Source organism: Thermothelomyces thermophilus, chromosome 1 (assembly GCF_000226095.1).
Source record: "Thermothelomyces thermophilus ATCC 42464 chromosome 1, complete sequence".
Classification (NCBI taxonomy): Eukaryota; Fungi; Ascomycota; class Sordariomycetes; order Sordariales; family Chaetomiaceae; genus Thermothelomyces; species Thermothelomyces thermophilus.
Window position 1 is genome coordinate 3,385,173 of NC_016472.1, and position 19,177 is coordinate 3,404,349.

The following is a 19,177-nucleotide window of genomic DNA, read 5'->3' on the forward strand; positions in this document are numbered from 1 at the left end:
TATCGGCGATCTAAGGTTGATGGGTGCAATATTCGTTTCCCAACGCCAGTGGATTGCCTACACGGCATCACGGGTTCTTTGTTGTTTCCTGAACCCGTCCGTTTCTGCGTGCTTCAAAGTGCACTGTTTGTCTTTGAACCGAGCCTACGGCTCGGCTCGTGTTATGTTTTCTCGTTGGTCTCTGTAGCCTAGTGCTTCCTCAGGCAACGGCTAGGACGATGTACTACCGAGTATGAGGGCGCCGTAACATGGCTGTTTCCTTCAAACACTCTGGGGGTGCAATCCCGCAGGCTATGAGATTTGTCAGCCGAGATCCTGCCAAAGACAATTAATGATGGGTCGCATCGTGCATACCGGGCTGTTGAGCATCTGGGCTCGCTTATTCCGGCCCTTCTTGATATGGCTCTTGAGGGCATTTGAATCTAGAGGCTTGAGCAGCTCGAAGCTGCACAGGAGCTCGGCAGACACAGACATGACAGCGCCCCAATTATCAAATTCTCCGCAGTACTACATATTGTTAGCCTCTCTGGCCCATATACACTGTTGGCAGCGGGCAATACACTCACGTTGGGTGCACTAAACACGGTGACCAGGACCCGATCCGTGAAGAACTCGTAGCCATCCTCAACTACCATGTGAGCCCGGCAGACCAAGTCAAAGTCGTTGCCCGCAAGGAAATCGGTGATGACCTTTTTGCCGAAGCAGTAGCTAACCCCTCGCTCATTGGCCTCCCAATCCTGGTCCATGTCAGCGGGATCGGACCAGAGCAGGTCGTTCAAGAGCCCGTAATCGGGAACATCTGTAGGGCGCGCAATGTTCCGAATGTCGTCCATGTGGCTAAGCGCCGGAGACAAGCCCCCGTGAACGCAGAAGATCTTGGCCGCCACGATGGCGGCGATGGGAAGGCAGTTAAAGGTATCGATAAAGGTCTTCCATATCTTCACGTTGCATCTCCGCTTGCATTCGTCATAGAAGCCGTACACGCGTGTGACGTTGGCGCACTCGTGATTGCCACGAAGCAGGAAAAAATTCTCAGGATACTTGAGCTTGTAGCAAAGCAGTAGCAGGATGGTCTCAAGGGACTGTTTGCCACGATCCACATAGTCACCCAGGAACAGATAGTTGGACTTTGGTGGGAAGCCGCACATCTCAAACATGCGAATAAGGTCCGTGTACTGGCCGTGAACATCTCCGACAATCTTGACGGGAGCATCCAGTTCCAGGAGGGCCGGCTGGGTGAGCAGGACCTCTCGGGCACGGTGGCAGATGGCCGTAATCTCGGCGTTTTTTAGGCAGACGCTCTTGGTGACCTTACCGGCATAGGCGGCATCCAGAAGGCGTTTGATAAAGTCGTCAAGGTCAATATCCTTGATGTCGCTCATCGCGATGCCCGACGTGGATTCGTCCTTGGGCGTCCCCGGCGTGACGGTTCCCAAGATTGGGTTGGGCGCGTCCTCGCGCTTTACAAGGATGCTCTTCCCGGGTTGCTGTACAGCCGTGTCGGTGTTGGTAGCACCAGAGGGCGGCTGGTCAGAAACCTGATCAACTTCTCCGCTGGCTTGGGCGGCAGAGACGTCATGCACTCCCGACTTCATCGACGACGACTGAATGGGCGACGGAGGGGGAATGTCTTCGGCGGGCGGAGAGGCCACCGTGGGCGTGTCGGGCGACGGCGGCGAGCTCGGCGATGGAAGCGAGTCGGAGCGATTGGCCCGGCCGTGCGGCGACCTCCCGCTCTTCCCAGACTTGAGCGAAGCCGCGTCCGACTTATCCGGCGTGTCGCCGCTCGCTAGTACGGCAGAGCTTCGGGGGCTATCCGTCTTGCTGGAACCGGGGATTTTGGATCGCAGCGAACGAAAGGAGCGGGAGGACTCTCTGGTGTCGGACCTACTGAAGGAGGGGTATGACTGCAGGCCTTCGTCGCCGTTTCCCGCTGCCTTCGCTGGCGCGGCGGCATCCTTGGAGCTTGAATTGCCCATGGTTTCTCAATGTCGGAGAGCGAGGCTCTGGGACGGAGAAGTCAAGGGGCTGGACGGCGTGCGCGTGTCAGGTTTGTGGTACCGGCAGGTTCGCCTTTGAATGCCCACAGCCTACCGCTGCACCCGTCTAGAAACTATTGTCTTTCCTCTTGTGTCCCCAAGGTACTAGGGGGGATGGTAGAAACGCTCGAGGTCGAAGAGCAGAGTGAGGGAGGTGGAGGGAGACCAGCGACCCGGTGAGTGTTCCGTTTTCGAAGATCCGCGAGCGCGCGCGGCGAGCTGAGCTTCGTCGTTTGGGATAAAGGACGCCGGGGCGTCACGGCGCTTGTCGGACCTGTCGGACAGACGAAGATCGCCGAGGGATCGGAATCGGCGTCACGGAGGGCCGACGTGGTAAACTCCACGGGCCTGCGGCTATGATGTCAGCCTCGCGGATGTGATCGATCAACAAGACCGGCAGAGCAGCACGCAAGCGTAATAGGGAGCGGTCCAAAAAACGCACAAGGGCGCAAGCCAATTACTGATACCGGGAAACGGAATGCCAAACGAGAGAGAAATTGTGGGGTGGAGGGATTGCGAACAGACACGACGTCGTGGGGAACTATGAAAGCCAAAAAAAATGATGGGGAGGGGGACGCAGAAAAAAAATCAACCTACGCTTCGGCTGATAAGGAGCACGTAACTTGGTGCTATCGCGCCAAGGCAGAAGGAGGAGCCAGGCTGCTGAGCCGGTTCGCGTTGGCGGGCGGCTGCTATTATGGTAGGTTGAAGATAACCGTAGGAGATTTCGAGTGAAGGCGATGATATGGTCGAGGTGCGTAGCTAAGCTTAGAGGGAGGTAACTCGGTCGGCTGACAAGGTCAAACACGCGCGCAGTTCGCCGCGGTTGCAGGGTCGCCACTACGCTAGGCTTGGTTGCCACGGCCGAGGATCCCGGTCAGAGGTCGAACGACCACCCCCTCGGCGATTGTGTTGGGTGTGTTTGGGCAAAGAAAATGAGATTCAGCCAAGTATCAGGAGGTCCGGGGGTGTTTCAGGGTCCGCGAGCACCTGCTGCAGGCTGCTCGGCGCAAGAGGTTGGATAGGGGAGGCTGATTGGCAATTTGTTACCTTGTGTCGAACAGATTTCGAAGTTCTGGGGAACAATGGGCTGCCGTCGTCATCGGGTTGCGGATGCGCAAAGGATTGGTGGGGGGGGGGGACTACTTTTTTTGATACACTTTCTTGAACAGGTTGGTGCTGACCGGGGTGCAGCTCCAAAGTCGAAGCTCAGCGCTGGGGATGGCGAATTGGTGGCAACGACGCTGAGGGGAGGGGAGGGGAGGGGAGGGTGTTCAAAATGGAAAGATGGGATAATTAACGAGCGGTGCCACGAGTTTTTGAGGGTTGTTGCCTATCGGCACGGACGGGAGACGCAATGGGCTTTGAAAAGAAGGCAGGCGCTTCTTTGGGACAATTGCTGGGCCAAGTTGGTAGCACGTGCCTCATCTCCCGCTGGAGTTGAGGCGGTTGCACATTGCATGCAGCTCTTCTTGGCTAGCGCGCCCCGCATTCTCAGCGTGCCTTGCACCTAACCTTGCGGCCAGAGCGGTCCATGACAGATCACATCGTACAGTACATAGTACTTGGACAAAGGCAAAAAGAGGCCATGATTCTGGCAATCCCAACCGGCGCATCGTAAAGATTTATGAATGTCAATTTGGAGTGCGAAATTCAAGGGACTTTGTTGGGACTGTATATGAAACAGGATGACGCGCGAGTCTTATCATGGTCTTGGCTTCAGGCTGCCCTGCCTTGGCGGTGCCGGATGTGAGACAGAAACCGCCTTGGTCCTGTCATCAACCTGGGCCCAGGCTGGGTGAATCAACCATCAACCGTGACAAGCGCATCTCGCGATGTCCGTAGGGTACGTACTAACCTGACGCTAGCGGCGGATACCAACACTACACTACACTACACTCCGCTACTAGAACTATACTGCGCTCCGCTACTTATTGCGGCAAGCTCGGGGACGAAATACGCTTTGGTACGACGCACCGGAACGGAAGACTGCCGATGAATGCGCCGCTATGTGAGGCCCCTGGTACAAGTACGAGTGTTTCTCTTTGGTCGGAGCTGAGGCCCAGGGGCGTCGGTTGGGATTGCCCCCCAGTTATCCGCACTTTTTTTACCCTGGCTGACCTCTGTGCGCCGCGTGTATCCAGCCACATGACCTCTTTCACTCCTTCTAGGTGCCGGATCTGGGGGAGCGGTGTGGTACAAATATTCATCAGTCGTCGAGGAAGAGATTTCTCCAGGACCCGAATGATTCGGTCTCCGGCCCCGGTGAGTGGTTCGCTTCCGTCTTCGCACAAGTGCGACAGCTGCAGGTCGCTGCATCTATCCCACTTGGGACTTGGGGTTTGGTGGGGGTTGTCGGGAGGCTGGTTCAAAACATCATACGTAGTACTCCGTCCACGAGTGAAGAGGGGAAGAGGCGACCGAGCCGGCTGCCCCCGCCCCGCTGGTTCGGGCTGCCGAACGGGATGTCGCCAGCACATGTGGCAACTGTCGATTTCCGCTTCGTGGCACGGAAAGGGGCCGCCAAACTGTCATGACTGCCGCCGAACAGTAAGATGGCGTCCTTATCTTGACTACATTTCGTTGCAGTTCCATGCCCACGCTCAAAATGCTCACAGACACCAGGCCGGCCGCTGTTTCGGCCTATGGTATGGTAAGAGGTCAAGGCCGGCGGCCGGCCCACCGGCCTTCTGAATGTAACTCGCCCTTCCCGGACCCGGCAGCCCCCCCCCTTTGGTGGCCCGGAACACGGAGCCGGTGACGGGCCATGAGGATGCGGATCGGGGTGGGTTTCCTCGAGCCTTGGCAATAACGTGGCTTTGGCTCCTCACCGCCTGAGCGCCCTCCCCACCGTCCCGTCAACGTGGAAACGGACGAGCTGCCAAATTTAGAAATCGCCTCTGAGCCGTTCACTGACAAGTGTCGGAACTAGAACGTGGTCCAGCCACCGCCGTGGTCGTGGAGGACACCGCCGTGGCTGGCCCCCAAAGCAGCACAAGACTGTGCTATTCCGTGGCGTGGTGTAGACATTGGACAAATCGGTAGGGCTCGGATGGAGCACTCACGGCGATTTCAACCGAGGGCTGTTGAGCACTTTCCAGACACATCCGGGCCTGCGACGTGACTGACGGATTCAGATGCAGCTTTTCGAGCTAGTCTAAGGGAAAGCGACTGAGTGAGACACAACGTGATGGATGCGTTGTTTCTTGCGCGGAGTTGCTGTCGACGGTTTCGTATCGACACGGTTTGACTCAACCGTTTCAGTCGTCTCAGAGGCACTTCAAGCTCACGGATCAGTCGCAAACAAAATTGAGGTTGAGCCATCTTGTGAAGCTAAGCCTTGAAGCTGTCGTAAGCTTCGCTGCGGGGACCCAGGGAAATGGTCCCCCACTGTCGGGCTGCTTCCCATCTGGCAAGGCTGGCCACTGGGGGGCGACAAAATCTGTCAGTGCGTTTCTTTCTTGTCAGTCGGTCGTCTTCGGGCAAGACGCGTTTGCTGTGGCTGGAACTCCAGCAGACGACCTCATCGAGGTGGAGCGTTCGGAGTGCAACACCAATGGCCGAAATTGGCCTTGTGCCGAAAAGATCAGCCCGACTTGATTGACGGATCTGCACCACCAAAAAAAAAAAAAAAAAAAAAAAAAAAACTGATTGTTTCGACACTCTCGTCGGTCTGAAAGATGGTTGTCTGCTGCCTTCCTCTCGAACACAAGTTGAGTTGGGCATTTCTAAAAAGGTCCGTCCGAAGGAAGTGGGATGGGTCTCGTTTCGTGGTGGGCGGTTTGCCGTTTCTGGCCCTTACTGTGTAATCCGTACTCTGCAACCGCGTCTGGTACTGGCTGTCCTGTGTGCGGGAAGGATGCTCGTCCACAACCCCCGAACAAACCAAACACGCCTGAAGCAACAAGCCCGACCAGGATCGGGCTTCTCTGTTGTGTATGTGCGTTCCATAATCAGCACGGAGCCATGGGATAGCATCCTTGGAGCCCAGGTTGGTGAGGCAGCCATGCAGTGATGATGTACCTTCCGTCGATCCGCAATCTTCCTCGCTTGCGCGAAACAGCGAACCAGCGAACAAACGCGCGCAGTTAGTCTCCTGCCAAAAAAAAAAAAAAAATCCCTTCCGTTTTGGATTTCGGTGATTACTGTTGATGCTAGCATTTGATACCCACACTCTGATAGGGGCATTACGGTACTTCGTAGCGTAGGTGTAGGGCTTGAGATTTCTGGGCAGGCGTTCGCGCCGCGCTGCGGCCGGAAACTTACGTAGTCGTATCCTACTGTAGTACACAGTAGATGGAGAAAATGAGGGCTTGGCTTGGAGGCCTACGTGTGTTGGTGTACTCCGTACGTATGTACGTATGTAATCCATAGTGGCCGGGGGTCTAACTATTGCATGACAGGGCAGCGCAGCTTGATGAGCCCCCTCAGCCAGTTGCCCCAGGCTGCCAGTTGCCGCCCCTGCCCCTCCTCTTCTTTCGCTCGTGCCTTCTTGATCAGAGGTGGGAGTGGGGGAGGAGAGGGTCGTCTGGTTTGGCTGCGGACCGGGAAGTGGGTCCAAGCGGCTGCTCGCAAGGGTGATGTGGTGGTCCCGGGCCAACTGCGCCACCTGCCGACCGTGAGCACCGCCCTCCTGCGAGCAGGGAACCCTGCCAACCGTCACCACCGGTTTTGTTTGGCGTTCAACTCGCCTAAGAGAACGGGCAGCCCAGCCCGGAGTTTGAGTTTTTATTTATCTCAAAACATCCCGCCCGCCCACTGCACAACCAGTCGGCCCTTCTTTCCGTGGTCAACCTCCCATCGTTTATTTTACAATCTTTGGTCGTTTTCTCTCGGAGTCTCTCGTTGCACTCCTAACACCTTCGAGTCTCAGCCCAGGCATCCGAGGCATCCGCGCAACTGCGTCAGATCGACTTACGTCACCCCACTCTCGCTGCTTATCCAACAGCGGATAACTCCCCGACTGCCCAGAGAATTTGCAGTAGAGGGACGACCGCACAACCGACGCAATGGCGAGCTTTGGGCGATTCGTGTGCGTGCTGGTACCGTTCCTGCTGACGCTGGCATCGTTGATTGCCTTGCTGGTAGCAGGTTTGGCGGGCATCGCCGACAAGAGCCTCTACATGTTCCGCCTGAACCTGACGGACCTCTCGCTGTCGCCGCAGTCGGTCAGCAGCATCCTCGACGGGTCCGGCGTCAACGTGCCGGATCTGAAGGATGTCGACCTCCCGAACGTCGACTTTCCCAACTTCCAATCCGGCAAGCGCCAGGTATCATCGAGTGGCAACCTCACGGCGGCCGACCTCGGCTTGTACGACGTCTACGATGTGAACGTGTGGAACTACTGCTACACCACGCGCAACGGGACTCGCGACTGCACCAAGGGTTCCTTTGACTGGGCATCCACGGCGCTCAATTCGTCGACCAACGACTTCAACAACATGCTGACGGCGACCGGACTGAACGTGACGCTGCCCAAGGAGATCACGGGAGCCGTCAAGACCTTCGGCAAAGTCTCCAAGTGGACCCAGGTCGTCTTTATTATCGCCTACGTGGCGCTGGCCCTCGAGCTCCTCTTTGGCCTCTTCGCCAACTGCAGCCGCGCCTTCTCGTGCGTCACCTGGTTGATCGCCGCGGTCGCGATCGTCGCCGCGGGCGCCGCCGCCGGCCTGGCCACTGCGACCGCCACCGTCGTCGTCGGCGCCGTCAAGGCATCCCCGGACCTGTACGGGCTCGAGGCCCACCTCAACAACCGGTTTCTCGCGGCCATCTGGCTCGGCGTGGCCCTCGCGCTGGCGGCCGGCCTCTTCTGGATGTTCACCATCTGCTGCTGCAAGCCCGACCACTCGTCCAGCCGCGGCTACGGCGCGTCGGAGAAGTTTATTCCCCGCAGCCCCGGCTACCAGCGCCTCAGCGAGCCTGGCGGCTACCCGAGCAACTATGCCCGGCCGTACGTTGGCGCGTCATCACAGCGTGCTGATGCATACGAGCCGTACTCGCACGCTCGAGTCTAGAGAAATTCGACGAAAAAGGAATAAAAAAATGGCGGCTGTGGCGAACAGGCCCTGGGACTTGGGCAGGTAGGGAGCAGCTGTCCCGTACGGCCTTGGTGGATCTGTCTATTGTTGAATGTTACCTCTCTCTCGCCGCTGTCTTGAGCTGCATCAATTTGGCGTTTTGGGTGGTTCTTCTTCTTCTTATTTTTTTTTTTTTCTCTTGGAAGGAATCGGGACTTTTTTGTGGGTGGAGGACTCAAGGTGGCTGGCAGCTTAGACGCCTCATGGATGATATTCTCGCTACGATACCCTAAATTGGGGGTCATGATGAATGGAATTTATGACTACGGTTCTCAAGCATCCCGAATCTCTACCTGATTGCCGTGCAACCTGCTTCGTTCGATATGCTGAACAGCCGCCGGAACCTCGCACCTCGGCGATCAGACCACTACCCAAAAGCTCTCTGCTGCTGCCTATCAGTTGGGGAGGTTGTTCGCTGTGTTGGTGTTGGGAATCATACTACCGGTAACCCCTGCTTATCTGGGTGGCTGGTTGGTCGGTTTTCTGGGCTGGACCAACAGTCCGCTCCTTCGAGACTGTCACAAGCCACGGAAGTCAGCTTCTATAGGATCTCGCCAATGTCGGTGTTTGCATATACTAGTGTACTGTGGTATTGTACTGTAGTCCATGCCCCTCGTCCATGCTACCGATGGTTGGTTGGTTCAACCCGCAACTCCTACGAGGGCTGCCAGCACAACACATGGCACTCGGCCTCCGGACTTAGTGTTGGCGGTGCCCGAAACCTCCATTGTTTCCCGTGCCGCACCGTTGGCAGCAACTGCGCGGTCCCATGGCGTGCCTGCATGAACTAAGGTCCAACTGCTTACGGACGAGAAAATGCGCACCAGGAAAAACTCCACCGAAGCTGGATAGGCAGAGAGCACGAAAACGACCCCTGTACTAGTTAAATCCGTGGTAAAAACACCGCACGCCGGAGCGTTTATGGGTTGGGGGCGAAAAACAACCGACGTCAGAGACCGTTTCGAGGGAGCCGTTTCGAGGGAATTTTATCGAACCAGAAGAGGAAGGTTGGACAAGGTAGAATATTTTAGCTAACTAAGCAGTAAGTAAGCAAATAAAAAAGACAACCGAACCAAGCAGCTCGATGCAGCATGTTTTTAAGTGTTTGCATGGAAACATTGTGTGAAATGATTAGGGATACGCACTTTCCTTGCCCAAGAGTAGACAGGGTTAGGGTTCATGCACAACCTCCAATGGTGTAGGAGGGGAACTTCTGGGGTCTCAAAAGTGGAAATTTCCAAACTCGACATGATTCGAATGAGCAAGCAGTCGCAACAAATATGGAGAATCGGCTTTTTCAACGGCAGACCGTATGAGCCAGAAAAACCTGGGGACATCCTAGGTACCAGCAATGAATTGGCCAGGATGGCGCAAAAGGTATGAAATCAGAATTAATATGAAAGAGAAAAAATAAAAAAAAAGAAAAAGAGGAAAAAAAGAAAGAGGGGCGAAAAGAAAATACATCGTGACATCTTGACCCGCTCAAGTCACTCGCTAATACGTCTTAGAGCAGGGTCGTCACACGGCTGGAGCACAGCTATGCTCTCAGCCCCGTAACCGCCCTCGCCTTCTACGAAGTCGGGCCCGACCGAGTCCTCCTCCTCGCGGGCGAAGACACCTGGCTCAAGGTCTATGATAGCCAAACGTGCCGTCTGCTCGGCCAGCTCAACGTCTTCCACTCCCAGCCCGTCCACGGCATCTACGTCTCTCAGTCGAAAAGAAACGGGGAGACCAAGCTGCTCATCTGGGGCGGCCGCTCCGTCACCCTCCTCCCCGACTCCTCCCTCCAGGCCCTCATCACCGGCCAGATCGCCCCGCCCCGGCCGGTCGAGTCCTACGCTTCGGACTGGATCTACGACGGCATCCTCTTTCCCGACCCGGACCCGGACCCGGACCCGGACCCGGACGCAGCAGAGACCAGCACCCCGGCTACCACCACCGGCGCCCTGGTGACAGCCCACAACGAGATCCTCCCCCTGACTTGGGCCGCCGGAGCGGACCGGGACCGCCGGGCCGGCCGCCTCGCCTTCGGGCTCCTGACCTCGCCCTCCCGCCCGATCCTCTACTCGGCCAGCCTGGCCCTGCTGCCGGAGCCCGGCGCCATCCTGGTCGCCGCCGGCACCGTGTTCGGCGAGATCATCGTCTGGAAGTACCACCATCACGCCGACCGGGCCGCCGTATCAGGATCGGGGTCCGCATCGGGAGCGCGGAGCCGCCGCCGCCGCCGACCCGCCTGGGAGGTGCTGTTCGTCTTTACCGGCCACGAGGGGTCCGTCTTTGGCGTCTGCATCTCCCCCGAGCTGAGGAGGACCGACGCCGAGGGGGCGGCGCCGCTGAGGCTGCTGGCAAGCTGCAGCGACGATCGGACCGTGCGGGTCTGGGACATCACAGAGAGGGCGCAGGAGGAGACCGCTCGTCCTGACGGGGCTGCGGCTGTCACTCCTGCCGGCGAGGAAGAAGCCGGAGCCGGGACGGTTCTCTTGGACGGGGCGAGAGAGACGGGCTTTGGTGGTGGTGGCGATGGTGGTGATGGTGGTGATGGTGGCGGCGGCCAAGGGGGGAACTCCGAGGTCGGGAGAGAGAGCGCAGGGGATTCGGCCAGGTGCGTTGCCGTTGCCATGGGGCACGTGTCGAGGATATGGCACGTCAAGTTCGGCAGGGCGCTGCTGGGTGGGGGTTCAGGAACGATCGAGATCTACTCGTTTGGCGAGGACTGTTCGAGGCAGAAATGGGAGCTAGACCTGGGCCCCTGGCGAGAGCCGGGGTCCGAGAGGAAGGTCGGGACTCTGCGGCATTGCGGCGCCAGTACGTGCCACGATGGGAAGAATATCTGGTCCGCCGCGGTGCTGAACAGGGGGGCGCCCATCGAGCCTCTGACGGCGACCGGCGGGGCAGATGGCAAGATCGTCGTGTCGGGGAGACTCGGGGCCGCCGCCAGCTCACGTGTCGGCACCTACGAAGACTTGGATATCAGTCTGACCTTTGACGAGATTCTTGGGCAAGTGGGCGGTCCCGACTCTACCGCCGTGCTGCCGACCAACAACAAGGCCGCCAAGCATGCCTTTCAGCGGTACGCCTTCCTGTCCGACACGGTTCTTGCGGCCACGGCACAGGGAAGGCTCTTTCTCGCGACCATGGGACACCCCCTGGTTTGGGAAGAAGTTCGGGCGCCCGACTCCACCGTTGCTGATCTGAGGCCGTACAACGTCGTCAAGAGCCCGGCAAAGGACACGGCCGTCATCGGGAGCGCTAGCGGCAGGGTCTATCTGTTCCACAGAGGAGAGATCCGCGAGCTAGCCAGTCTCCCCGAGAAGGTATCCGATATCATCCTCCTGGGCGGCCGCGCCGGGGACGGACAACCCTGGTCCGTCCTCGTCAACATCCTTGGCCTCGACCATGCCCTCCTCCTCCGCTTCGACCCATCCACCAACGCCGCCACCATCGACGGCCGCAAAGTCCGGCTTCCAGAGCATTACATTGTCACGGCAGCCGCCTTTTGCAATGACACGCTCATCCTAGGCTCCCGCACTGGTTCACTGACCGTGTATGCGACCGACACAGAGACGAACGACTTCATACCCCTGGCCTCCCGCAAGGACTGCAAGACCAAAGACGCCATCACTTGCATCTTGCCCATCCCAGGGACGCCGGCAAGCCAGACCTCATTCTCAACCACCTGCCGCGACGGCAAGTACCGTATCTATAACCTCGTAGCGTCTCCGCACAATGCCAGCCTAAACCTGCAACATGAGATCGTCCCTCCACTCAACACCCTCGAGGGAGCCTTCTTCACCACCTCCGCACCAACCGCTTCCCGCCAAAAGAGCCCGCTTAGCAGCAGCAGCAGCAGCAGCAGCAGCAGCAGCAGCAATCACCACAACACTAACGAAAAATCACAACTCATTCTGCACGGCTTCCACGGCCCCAACTTCATCACCTACAACGCCTCGACGCGCTCTATCATCTCCAGCATCCCCTGCGGCGGCGCACACCGTCCCTTTACCACCATCGCGTGCCCTCACGACCCGGGCCAGATGCGCTTCGTCTTCTCCAAGGCGGGCGAGCTGCGCATCGTCTCGCAGAGTGCCGAGGGCGAGAGGGTGCTGCGGGCCGGGGGCCACGGGAGGGAGATCAAGAGTGTGTCCGCCGTGTCGTTCTCTCTCCCATCCGCGTCCGCGGGGGCGGGAAACCAAGTCTCAGAAGAGGGACAGGAGGGAGGGGAACCGGAACCGAGAGAAGAGCTGATCGCCACGGCAGCCGAGGACACCACGATCCGCATCTGGCGGCACCACCGCCTCGCCGGCCCTAACGAGCACGGCGAGCACAACGAGCACAACGACGACGACAAAGACGATGTCTATCCCGCGCAAAACCCGTCCTCCCAACTGACCTGCCTCGCCGTCCTCCAGGGCCACTCCGCGGGCATCCAGGCCCTCCGCTTCGCCAACGGCGGCTCGCACCTCGTCAGCAGCGCCGGCAGCGAGGAGCTCTTCGTCTGGCGCGTCTCGCGCATCCGGTCGAGCGCGTTCGACGCCCTGGCCGTCGTGCGCGAGGCGGCGTGGGGCGACGACGATGCCCACGGCAGGTCGCCCGACAAGGACCTGAGGATCGTCGACTTTGACGTCGCTTCCTACTCCCCGTCGTCGTCGTCATCGTGGCCGTCCTCGGACGCCCACGCAGGCGCGAGAGGGGAGTCGAACAGCAACGAGCCGACCACGTCGCCGCTCTTGTTGATCACCATGGCCCTGTCGGACTCCAGCGTGCGCAGCTACGTCTACCGCTGCTGCCCCCCGGAGGACGGCAGCGCCAAGGCAACGGACGACGAGTCGTCCGCTGCTTCTGCTTCTGCTGCTACTGCTGCTGCTGCTGCTGCTGCTGCTTCGCCCCCGCGGGGCCGTTTCAGCTTGCTGGCGACCGGTCGGTACACGGGCGCCTGTCCGACACAGGTCCGGCACCTGAGGGTGGGCAAGACCTGGGTCGGCGGCGCCGGGGAAGCAGAGACAGAGACCGAGACAGAGACAGTGGCGGAGCCGGAGCCGGAGCTGCACGTGCTGACGGCGTTTACGGACGGGCACGTGGCCGTGTGGAAGAAGGAGAAGAAGAAGAAGAATCAGAATCCGACGGCAGCCTCCTCCGGTGGGGCGGTCAGCAGCAGCAGCAGCAGCAGCAGCAGTAGCAGCGAGTTTTGCCTGGCGCTGGTGGTGCGGCTGCACCAGAGCAGCATCAAGAGCCTGGACCTGTCATCGTCGTCATGGTCGTCGTGGTGGTGGTGGTCGTCGTCGTCGACGACGAGCCGCCGCCGCCGCTGCTGGCTGGTGGCCACGGGCGGCGACGACAACGCGCTCGGCCTGACGGAGCTCGCGTGGGACGCGGCAGGAGCGGCAGAAGCGGGGTACGTCGTGCGCGCGAGGTACCGGGTCCGGGACGCGCACGCGGCCGCCGTCACGGGGCTTGCCCTGGTCGGCGGCAACCCCGAACACGGCGTGGTCGAGATCGCCACCGTCAGCAACGACCAGCGCGTGAAGCTCTGGAGGGCGGAGAGGAGGAGGGAGAAGGAGGAGGAGGAGGAGGAGGAGGAGGAGGAGAAGGAGGTCGGCGACGACCCCGCCGGCGGGATGCGGGTCGCTCTGCTGCAGAACAGGTACAGCTCTGTGGCGGACGCTGGCGATCTGGAGCTGGTGGCACCCGGAAAACTTATGGTTGGCGGCGTCGGCATGGAGTTGTGGGATATATCGTGTCCGGGAGGTGCGACAGGGATGAATCGTTGTGTATAACACAACAACAGTAGGACCAATGTTTGAAAACGAGATAAGAGAGCTAGCTGCATGAAATACGATTTTTCTTCTTCTCTTTGTTCTCAAGTAGCCATCAGTATACTATTGCCGTGATAGCTTGGATCCGTCCTCCCGTTTCTACCACACACTCCCGCTAATCCCGCTAACCGTTGAAACCAAGATACATACACGCAATGATTATTTCGAGCAGCCCCATAAACCATAGACCGCCCCTTCCCCCCCTGCCCCCCCCCCCCAAAATAACACTTTCTCTCTCTAGCCAAGCTCGAGAGTATCACGCAGGAAGAACCAGGAAGATCAGAATGCCTACTCCTCATCATCCCGGTATCGCAGCGGCTTCTGTCTCTTGCGGGCCGACCGATCCACCACGTCGTCGTCCTCCTCCTCCCCGCCGGTGTGCCCGGCGCGGCTACCCCGCCTGCTCCCCCTGCTCCCCCTGCTCCCGGCCGTCGATGCGGCGTCGTCGATAGGCTGGAACGTATCATGCCTGTATGGCCCCGACGCAGCAGCGAGGCTGCTGCTGCTGATGCTCGCGTCTTCCGCCTCTTCTACCTCGGCGACCTTGCGCTTCTTTCGCGTCCCCCCCGAGCCGGGGGGAGCCTTGCCGTGGGATCCGCTCTGGGGCGTAGACACGGCCGCGTTCCTCTCTGGCCTCCCTGGGGTGGACCCGGCAGCCTGCACGGCGGCCTTCTTTGGGGTAGACCTGTCCGCCTCATTGTTATTGTTGTTGTTGTTGTTGTTGTTGTTGTTGTTGTTGTTGTTGTTGTTGGAGCTGTTGTTCTGGCCGGCCTGGGCAGGCGTCTTGGGCCCTGGCTTTTGCGCTCCGGGCGGCCGATGCTTGGGCTTGCGGCCGGCGCCGGGCCGGGCACCGCCGCGCTTGGATACTTTCTTGACGGGCTCGGCGGGCGCGGCGGAGCCGGGGTCGGACGCGGAGAAGCTCTGGGTGGGGTTCAGCATGGCTGAGTAGGAACGTTTGAGCGAGCGGCGGCGGGTGGGCGTGGCAGGAAGAGCGCCCTCGCCGTTCGCGGCGCCGCTCTCGTTGCGCAGTTGCGAGCCCGGACTGACCTCGTCGGCGGCCTCGGCCGGGACGGGCGGCTGTGGCTGCTTCTTCTTGCGGCCGGCCCCGGGCCGTCTACCGCCGCGCTTCTTGCGGCGCTTCGGCCCCGGCTCTCCCCATTCGTCGCCCACGTCGTCGTCGTCGTCCTCTATTACGGGCACTTCGCCGAACCAGGGATCATCGTCATCACTGCGGCCGTCAGGTGCGAAATTGACCCCCTCCCCGTTCGCTTTGGACGTTGTCTTGCGGGCAGTGGCCCGCTGCGCGCCGCCCTTCCGCTTCTGTCCCGCGTTGCTCTTGTTGCTCTCCCCCGCTTTCTCGTTGCTCCTCTCGACGAGCTTCTTGGTGAGGTTGGGGAAGTTGTCGCCATAGTTGAAGAACAGCTCCTCGCCGGCCTTGATGTCTCGGAGGGCCAAGAACTTGATCCGGTACTCGTGGTTGACGTACATGATCCTGGGCATGATGTTGCAGTTCCCAGAAGCGTGATTGATGTAGCGGCTAAGGTTGCCGTACATGGCAGCATCCACCCAGATACCCTCTTGTTCGAGCAGGGTGAAGAGGTACGAGACCTTGTTCTCTTCGTCAAAGACATTGCCTCGACGGTGCTCGCGCCGCACACCCTCGTCGTGGCTGATGAGCTCGCCGGTGTATTCGATGACGAACTCGTCTTGCGCTATGTCCTCGGCGGCAAAGAGGCCATAGCCGCAGGCCTCGAGCTGGGACTTGCCGAGTACGACCGCCTTCGAAGCTCCCCGCTGCAAGGCGACGTTCTGACAGCCCGTCGAGTGAAGCTGTTCGTCGTATGCGTTCTCGGGGTCGGCTCTCTCCTTTGCGCCGCAGCCGCGGCAGAGCACGGGATCGCATTCGCGGTTCAGCTGGACGCAGATGCACGGCCTCCCTTCCTTCTGCCGCTGGAGACAAGTCTTGCCAGAGGAGTGGCAGGCGCATCCCGTGAACTTGAGCGGGCACTCCTCCGCCGTGCAGAGACAGAAACGCTCGCAGAGCACCGGGTGGGAACCTGCCGAAGCGCAAGGGCACCCGTTCGCGGCGGTACAAGGGCCGTCGTGATGGCACGGGGCAAAGAGTTCGCGCACCGCGTGTTCGTGGGTGATGGTCGCATCCTGCCAGTCGCCGATGAGCTGTTTCTTCTTGCGATCGTACCACGGTACCGGCTTGGGCTTCGGCGGCTCGGAAGGTAGCTCGACGGGAGGCAGGGTCAGGTCCAGCTCCTGGAGCTTGCGGTGGACGTCCCAGCAATAGCGGCCGAGGATAGCGCCGACAAGGCACTGAGCCTTGAGAGACGAGCTGTGCCCGATTGCCGCGAACGTCCACTCTAGCACGCCGATGTCGTTTTCGGACCACGGCTCGACCTCTTGATCAGGGTGACCGGTATTGTAGCTCCGGTAGCATTGGTTCCTGCACGGCTGATGCGTCGGCCTGTTCGCGGCGGCGCCGTTCATCTGGCTGGCCCTTTGGGCCTCGAGCTGCGAAGCCCATTTGCGCCTGAGGGTCGGCGCGAGCCCTCCTATCTCCTCGAGCGAGAAGCACCGTTTCTGGTTGTCTCGCTCGATCTCGCCATGCTCGCAGTCGTGGCTAAAGCAGATGAGACAGCCGAGGGTGGAGTAGCTCCCCAGCGATTCCACCGTCTTCTGCATCAGGGCCTCGTCGCGAGGCTTTTGCGAGCTCGGCCCGTCCTTTGCTCTCTTGTTGTCCAGGATGGGCTCGACAGACCTGTCGAGCATCAGAATGTCGCGCAGCGCTACACGCCTCAGGCTCCGCTTGTCGTTGAAGACGCGGTCAAAGGCTTCGGTAAAGAGCTTGGCCCCCCTTACCGCGTGCGGCGAGCCAATGTCCTCGCTGTGTGTGTCGAGCAGGTTGGACTTTTGCTGCGGCGTGATGGCGTCTTCGTTCTGCGGCTGGTTCGCCATGTAACGGATCAGCGTGGACTTTGTGCAGCCGTCGATGGCCAGCTTGCGGAGCCATGGCTCCAGGTAGGGGGCAAGGGTCGCCGCGTATTCGTTCTGCGCCCTCTTTGCCAGTTTTTGGGCCCGGTTCTGGATCTGGAAACCGGACTTGGTGTCGAGATTCTCTAGATCCCTGAGCCAGTTGCTGTACTTGATCTCCTCCTCCGAGTTGGGATCGACGTCACGAAGATGGGGGACAAAGTTTAACATTGAGTTCGGCGCAAGAATGTTTTTGCGAATCTCTACGTGGTGAAACCTGTAAGGTGGGACGGGCTCTCGATCCGGCTTGATGCAGACGACAGGGCACAAGACGCGGCGCCCGCTGCTCTTTGTCTTGCCGTGCTCTCCGCTGTGTTGCTGCTGAGAGGGTTAGCGCTAACCTTGACGATCCGAGCCTTCACCGCTTGAGCCGCAACTCGCCTTGAACTTTACTGCCATGGTCTCTACCCCCTGAGGCGCGGAAGCGCTGCTGTCAAGCGCGATCGAACGCATGTCCGCAAAGTCGTCGGAGTCACTGAGATGCCTGGGCCGGCGCGCCTTTTTCTCGGCCTCCTCGAGGACGAACTCGACGAGCCGGGCATGGCCTTGAGCGACTTGCTCCGAGAGTTCGGCAAGGGCGCTCGCTATCTTGTCGACCGTCCATTCCGTCTCCTTTGGCGTCTGAGTGCCAGGTGTTTGGTGGCCCTTAGAGGGCTGGTTCGGCAGTTGCGGGGTATGCGGCTGTTGTTGGGCGGCGGACTGGACGCTAGGGGGAGGAGACTGCGAGTCTCGAATCTCGTCTCGCGCGGAGAGGCGCGCGTCTCGTGGCGGAGCGCTATCGTTCGCTTGTGCTTGTCTTCCCGCAGGCGGCGCATTGGGAGCCCGTTTCTGCGACGCAGCGGACTGCGGGCTTTGTGCTCTGCCCGGCTTCGCAGCCGACGGGGAATTACGCGGTTGTGTGTTCGAAGCCGAGATGGATGACCGTCGTGCGGGAATGGAGTCGCCGTTCGTAGAATCGACCGAGACAGTATGGGCCGCTGCGACAACGACCTCGTCTGCAGCAGAAGTGTCGCTGGGCGATGTGTCCATGGTCAAATCGACCACAACGCCCACGGCGGGGGACATGGTCCTTTTGGCATATCCAGTTACTCTCTGTTCTTTCTCATCTGCACTTTGCAAACAATATGATCCCTCTTTGCTTTAGGGGTTATCGTCAACGTTTCCAACCAATTATTTTTTTTCCCTCTCCTTTTCCTCGGTCCTTCCTTGATATCAAGGATTCGAATCAACGGAGGATGCCTCTATCGACGGAGGTAGCGTTGGGAACTGGACGGTAATTTATGCGTCGGCGGCACTGTTTCCGCGCATGGCTCCGAATTGGGCGTTGAGGCAATCCCCCCAAGTCTGCGGTCGGTGGTCGGTGGTCGGTGGTCGGCGGACGGCGGTTGTGGTCAGGAGCTGGGGGTAGCGCCGTGGGTTGCGGATGTACAAGAGATCGCCGTGATCCTCAATCGCAACCGAGACGCGGTGCTGCAGGGACGCGATTTCTTGGCTCGATGAGGTGAGCTGCTTTGAGAACGCCCGTGCACAGACCTTCGCTGAGGCTGCTGATTCGCTCAGATTTACTCCCACCTGCAAGTACTCCGTAATTACTTGTAGCCCTAGAGTACTCCATAAGTTTGAATGACGCAGCAATGGTTATTGCAATGCCTGTGCTATGCGTGGAGATGGTATACATGTTCCGGCAGCCCGATAAGATCCTCAAGATTTCGTGTGAGTACATACTTGTTTGACAATCATCATCTGCCGAAGTCGTTAGAACTATACCACAGTATCCATTGATCATGGGAGCTGATCTAGAACGGCTGCGCAAGCACTATAACATCATGTAGTATCTGCTCCGTAGAGCTGTGAGTAACCTAATAACGTGCTAGACTGTGTGCGGTGTGCGACAATCCACGTTCGGTAGTAGTAGTATGATTAGCTCTAGGAGCATAACTATATTTTGTCACACAACAAAACCAAAACATCTACCTAAGAATTCTGGCCAAGGAAAACGAAACTTGACTTTCGTACCGATGGTGAAGCGTGCACTAGAAGAATCAAAGATGTAACCATTCCCTTCAAACTTCATCGGTGGCTCGATGTTTAGAGTGCACATCCATGTCACCGACCTCTCCAGGCTGCTACAAACCCACTAGTACACGTGTTAGGCTCCGTTTCTGCGAGATGCCCCACTGGGACAGCCCACCTGGGACAGAGATCT

At 59.2% G+C, this 19,177-nt stretch overlaps 5 protein-coding genes across 5 annotated transcripts; 2 read left to right on the forward strand and 3 right to left on the reverse strand.

The window, feature by feature from the left end:
- Positions 1 to 65: 65 nt before the first annotated feature.
- MYCTH_2295838 (uncharacterized protein) lies at positions 66 to 2,676 on the reverse strand. The gene is made up of 4 exons (XM_003659103.1): positions 2,637 to 2,676; positions 567 to 2,387; positions 355 to 507; positions 66 to 291 (listed from the first exon to the last, which is right to left on the reverse strand). The coding sequence occupies exons 2-4, from the start codon at positions 1,977 to 1,979 to the stop codon at positions 262 to 264; spliced, it is 1,596 nt and encodes a 531-aa protein (XP_003659151.1). The 5' UTR covers positions 1,980 to 2,387; positions 2,637 to 2,676; the 3' UTR covers positions 66 to 261.
- A 4,124-nt stretch (positions 2,677 to 6,800) lies between these two features.
- MYCTH_2313584 (uncharacterized protein) lies at positions 6,801 to 8,394 on the forward strand. The gene has a single exon (XM_003659104.1). It carries the CDS (start codon positions 7,049 to 7,051, stop codon positions 8,051 to 8,053), a length of 1,005 nt encoding a protein of 334 aa, XP_003659152.1. The 5' UTR covers positions 6,801 to 7,048; the 3' UTR covers positions 8,054 to 8,394.
- A 1,230-nt stretch (positions 8,395 to 9,624) lies between these two features.
- Positions 9,625 to 13,890, forward strand: MYCTH_2051745 (uncharacterized protein; the record flags this gene model as incomplete). Its single annotated transcript, XM_003659105.1, has 5 exons — positions 9,625 to 10,239; positions 10,525 to 11,376; positions 11,428 to 12,758; positions 12,819 to 13,361; positions 13,410 to 13,890. Coding segments are annotated over 5 exons (3,822 nt in total), but the record flags the coding sequence as incomplete, so codon positions are not given.
- A 249-nt stretch (positions 13,891 to 14,139) lies between these two features.
- On the reverse strand, positions 14,140 to 17,225 carry MYCTH_2295845 (uncharacterized protein). Its single transcript, XM_003659106.1, has one exon. It carries the CDS (start codon positions 17,140 to 17,142, stop codon positions 14,218 to 14,220), a length of 2,925 nt encoding a protein of 974 aa, XP_003659154.1. The 5' UTR covers positions 17,143 to 17,225; the 3' UTR covers positions 14,140 to 14,217.
- MYCTH_2295846 (uncharacterized protein) lies at positions 17,226 to 18,439 on the reverse strand. Its single transcript, XM_003659107.1, has one exon. The coding sequence runs from the start codon at positions 18,034 to 18,036 to the stop codon at positions 17,308 to 17,310; it is 729 nt and encodes a 242-aa protein (XP_003659155.1). The 5' UTR covers positions 18,037 to 18,439; the 3' UTR covers positions 17,226 to 17,307.
- Between the last annotated feature and the right edge of the window lie 738 nt (positions 18,440 to 19,177).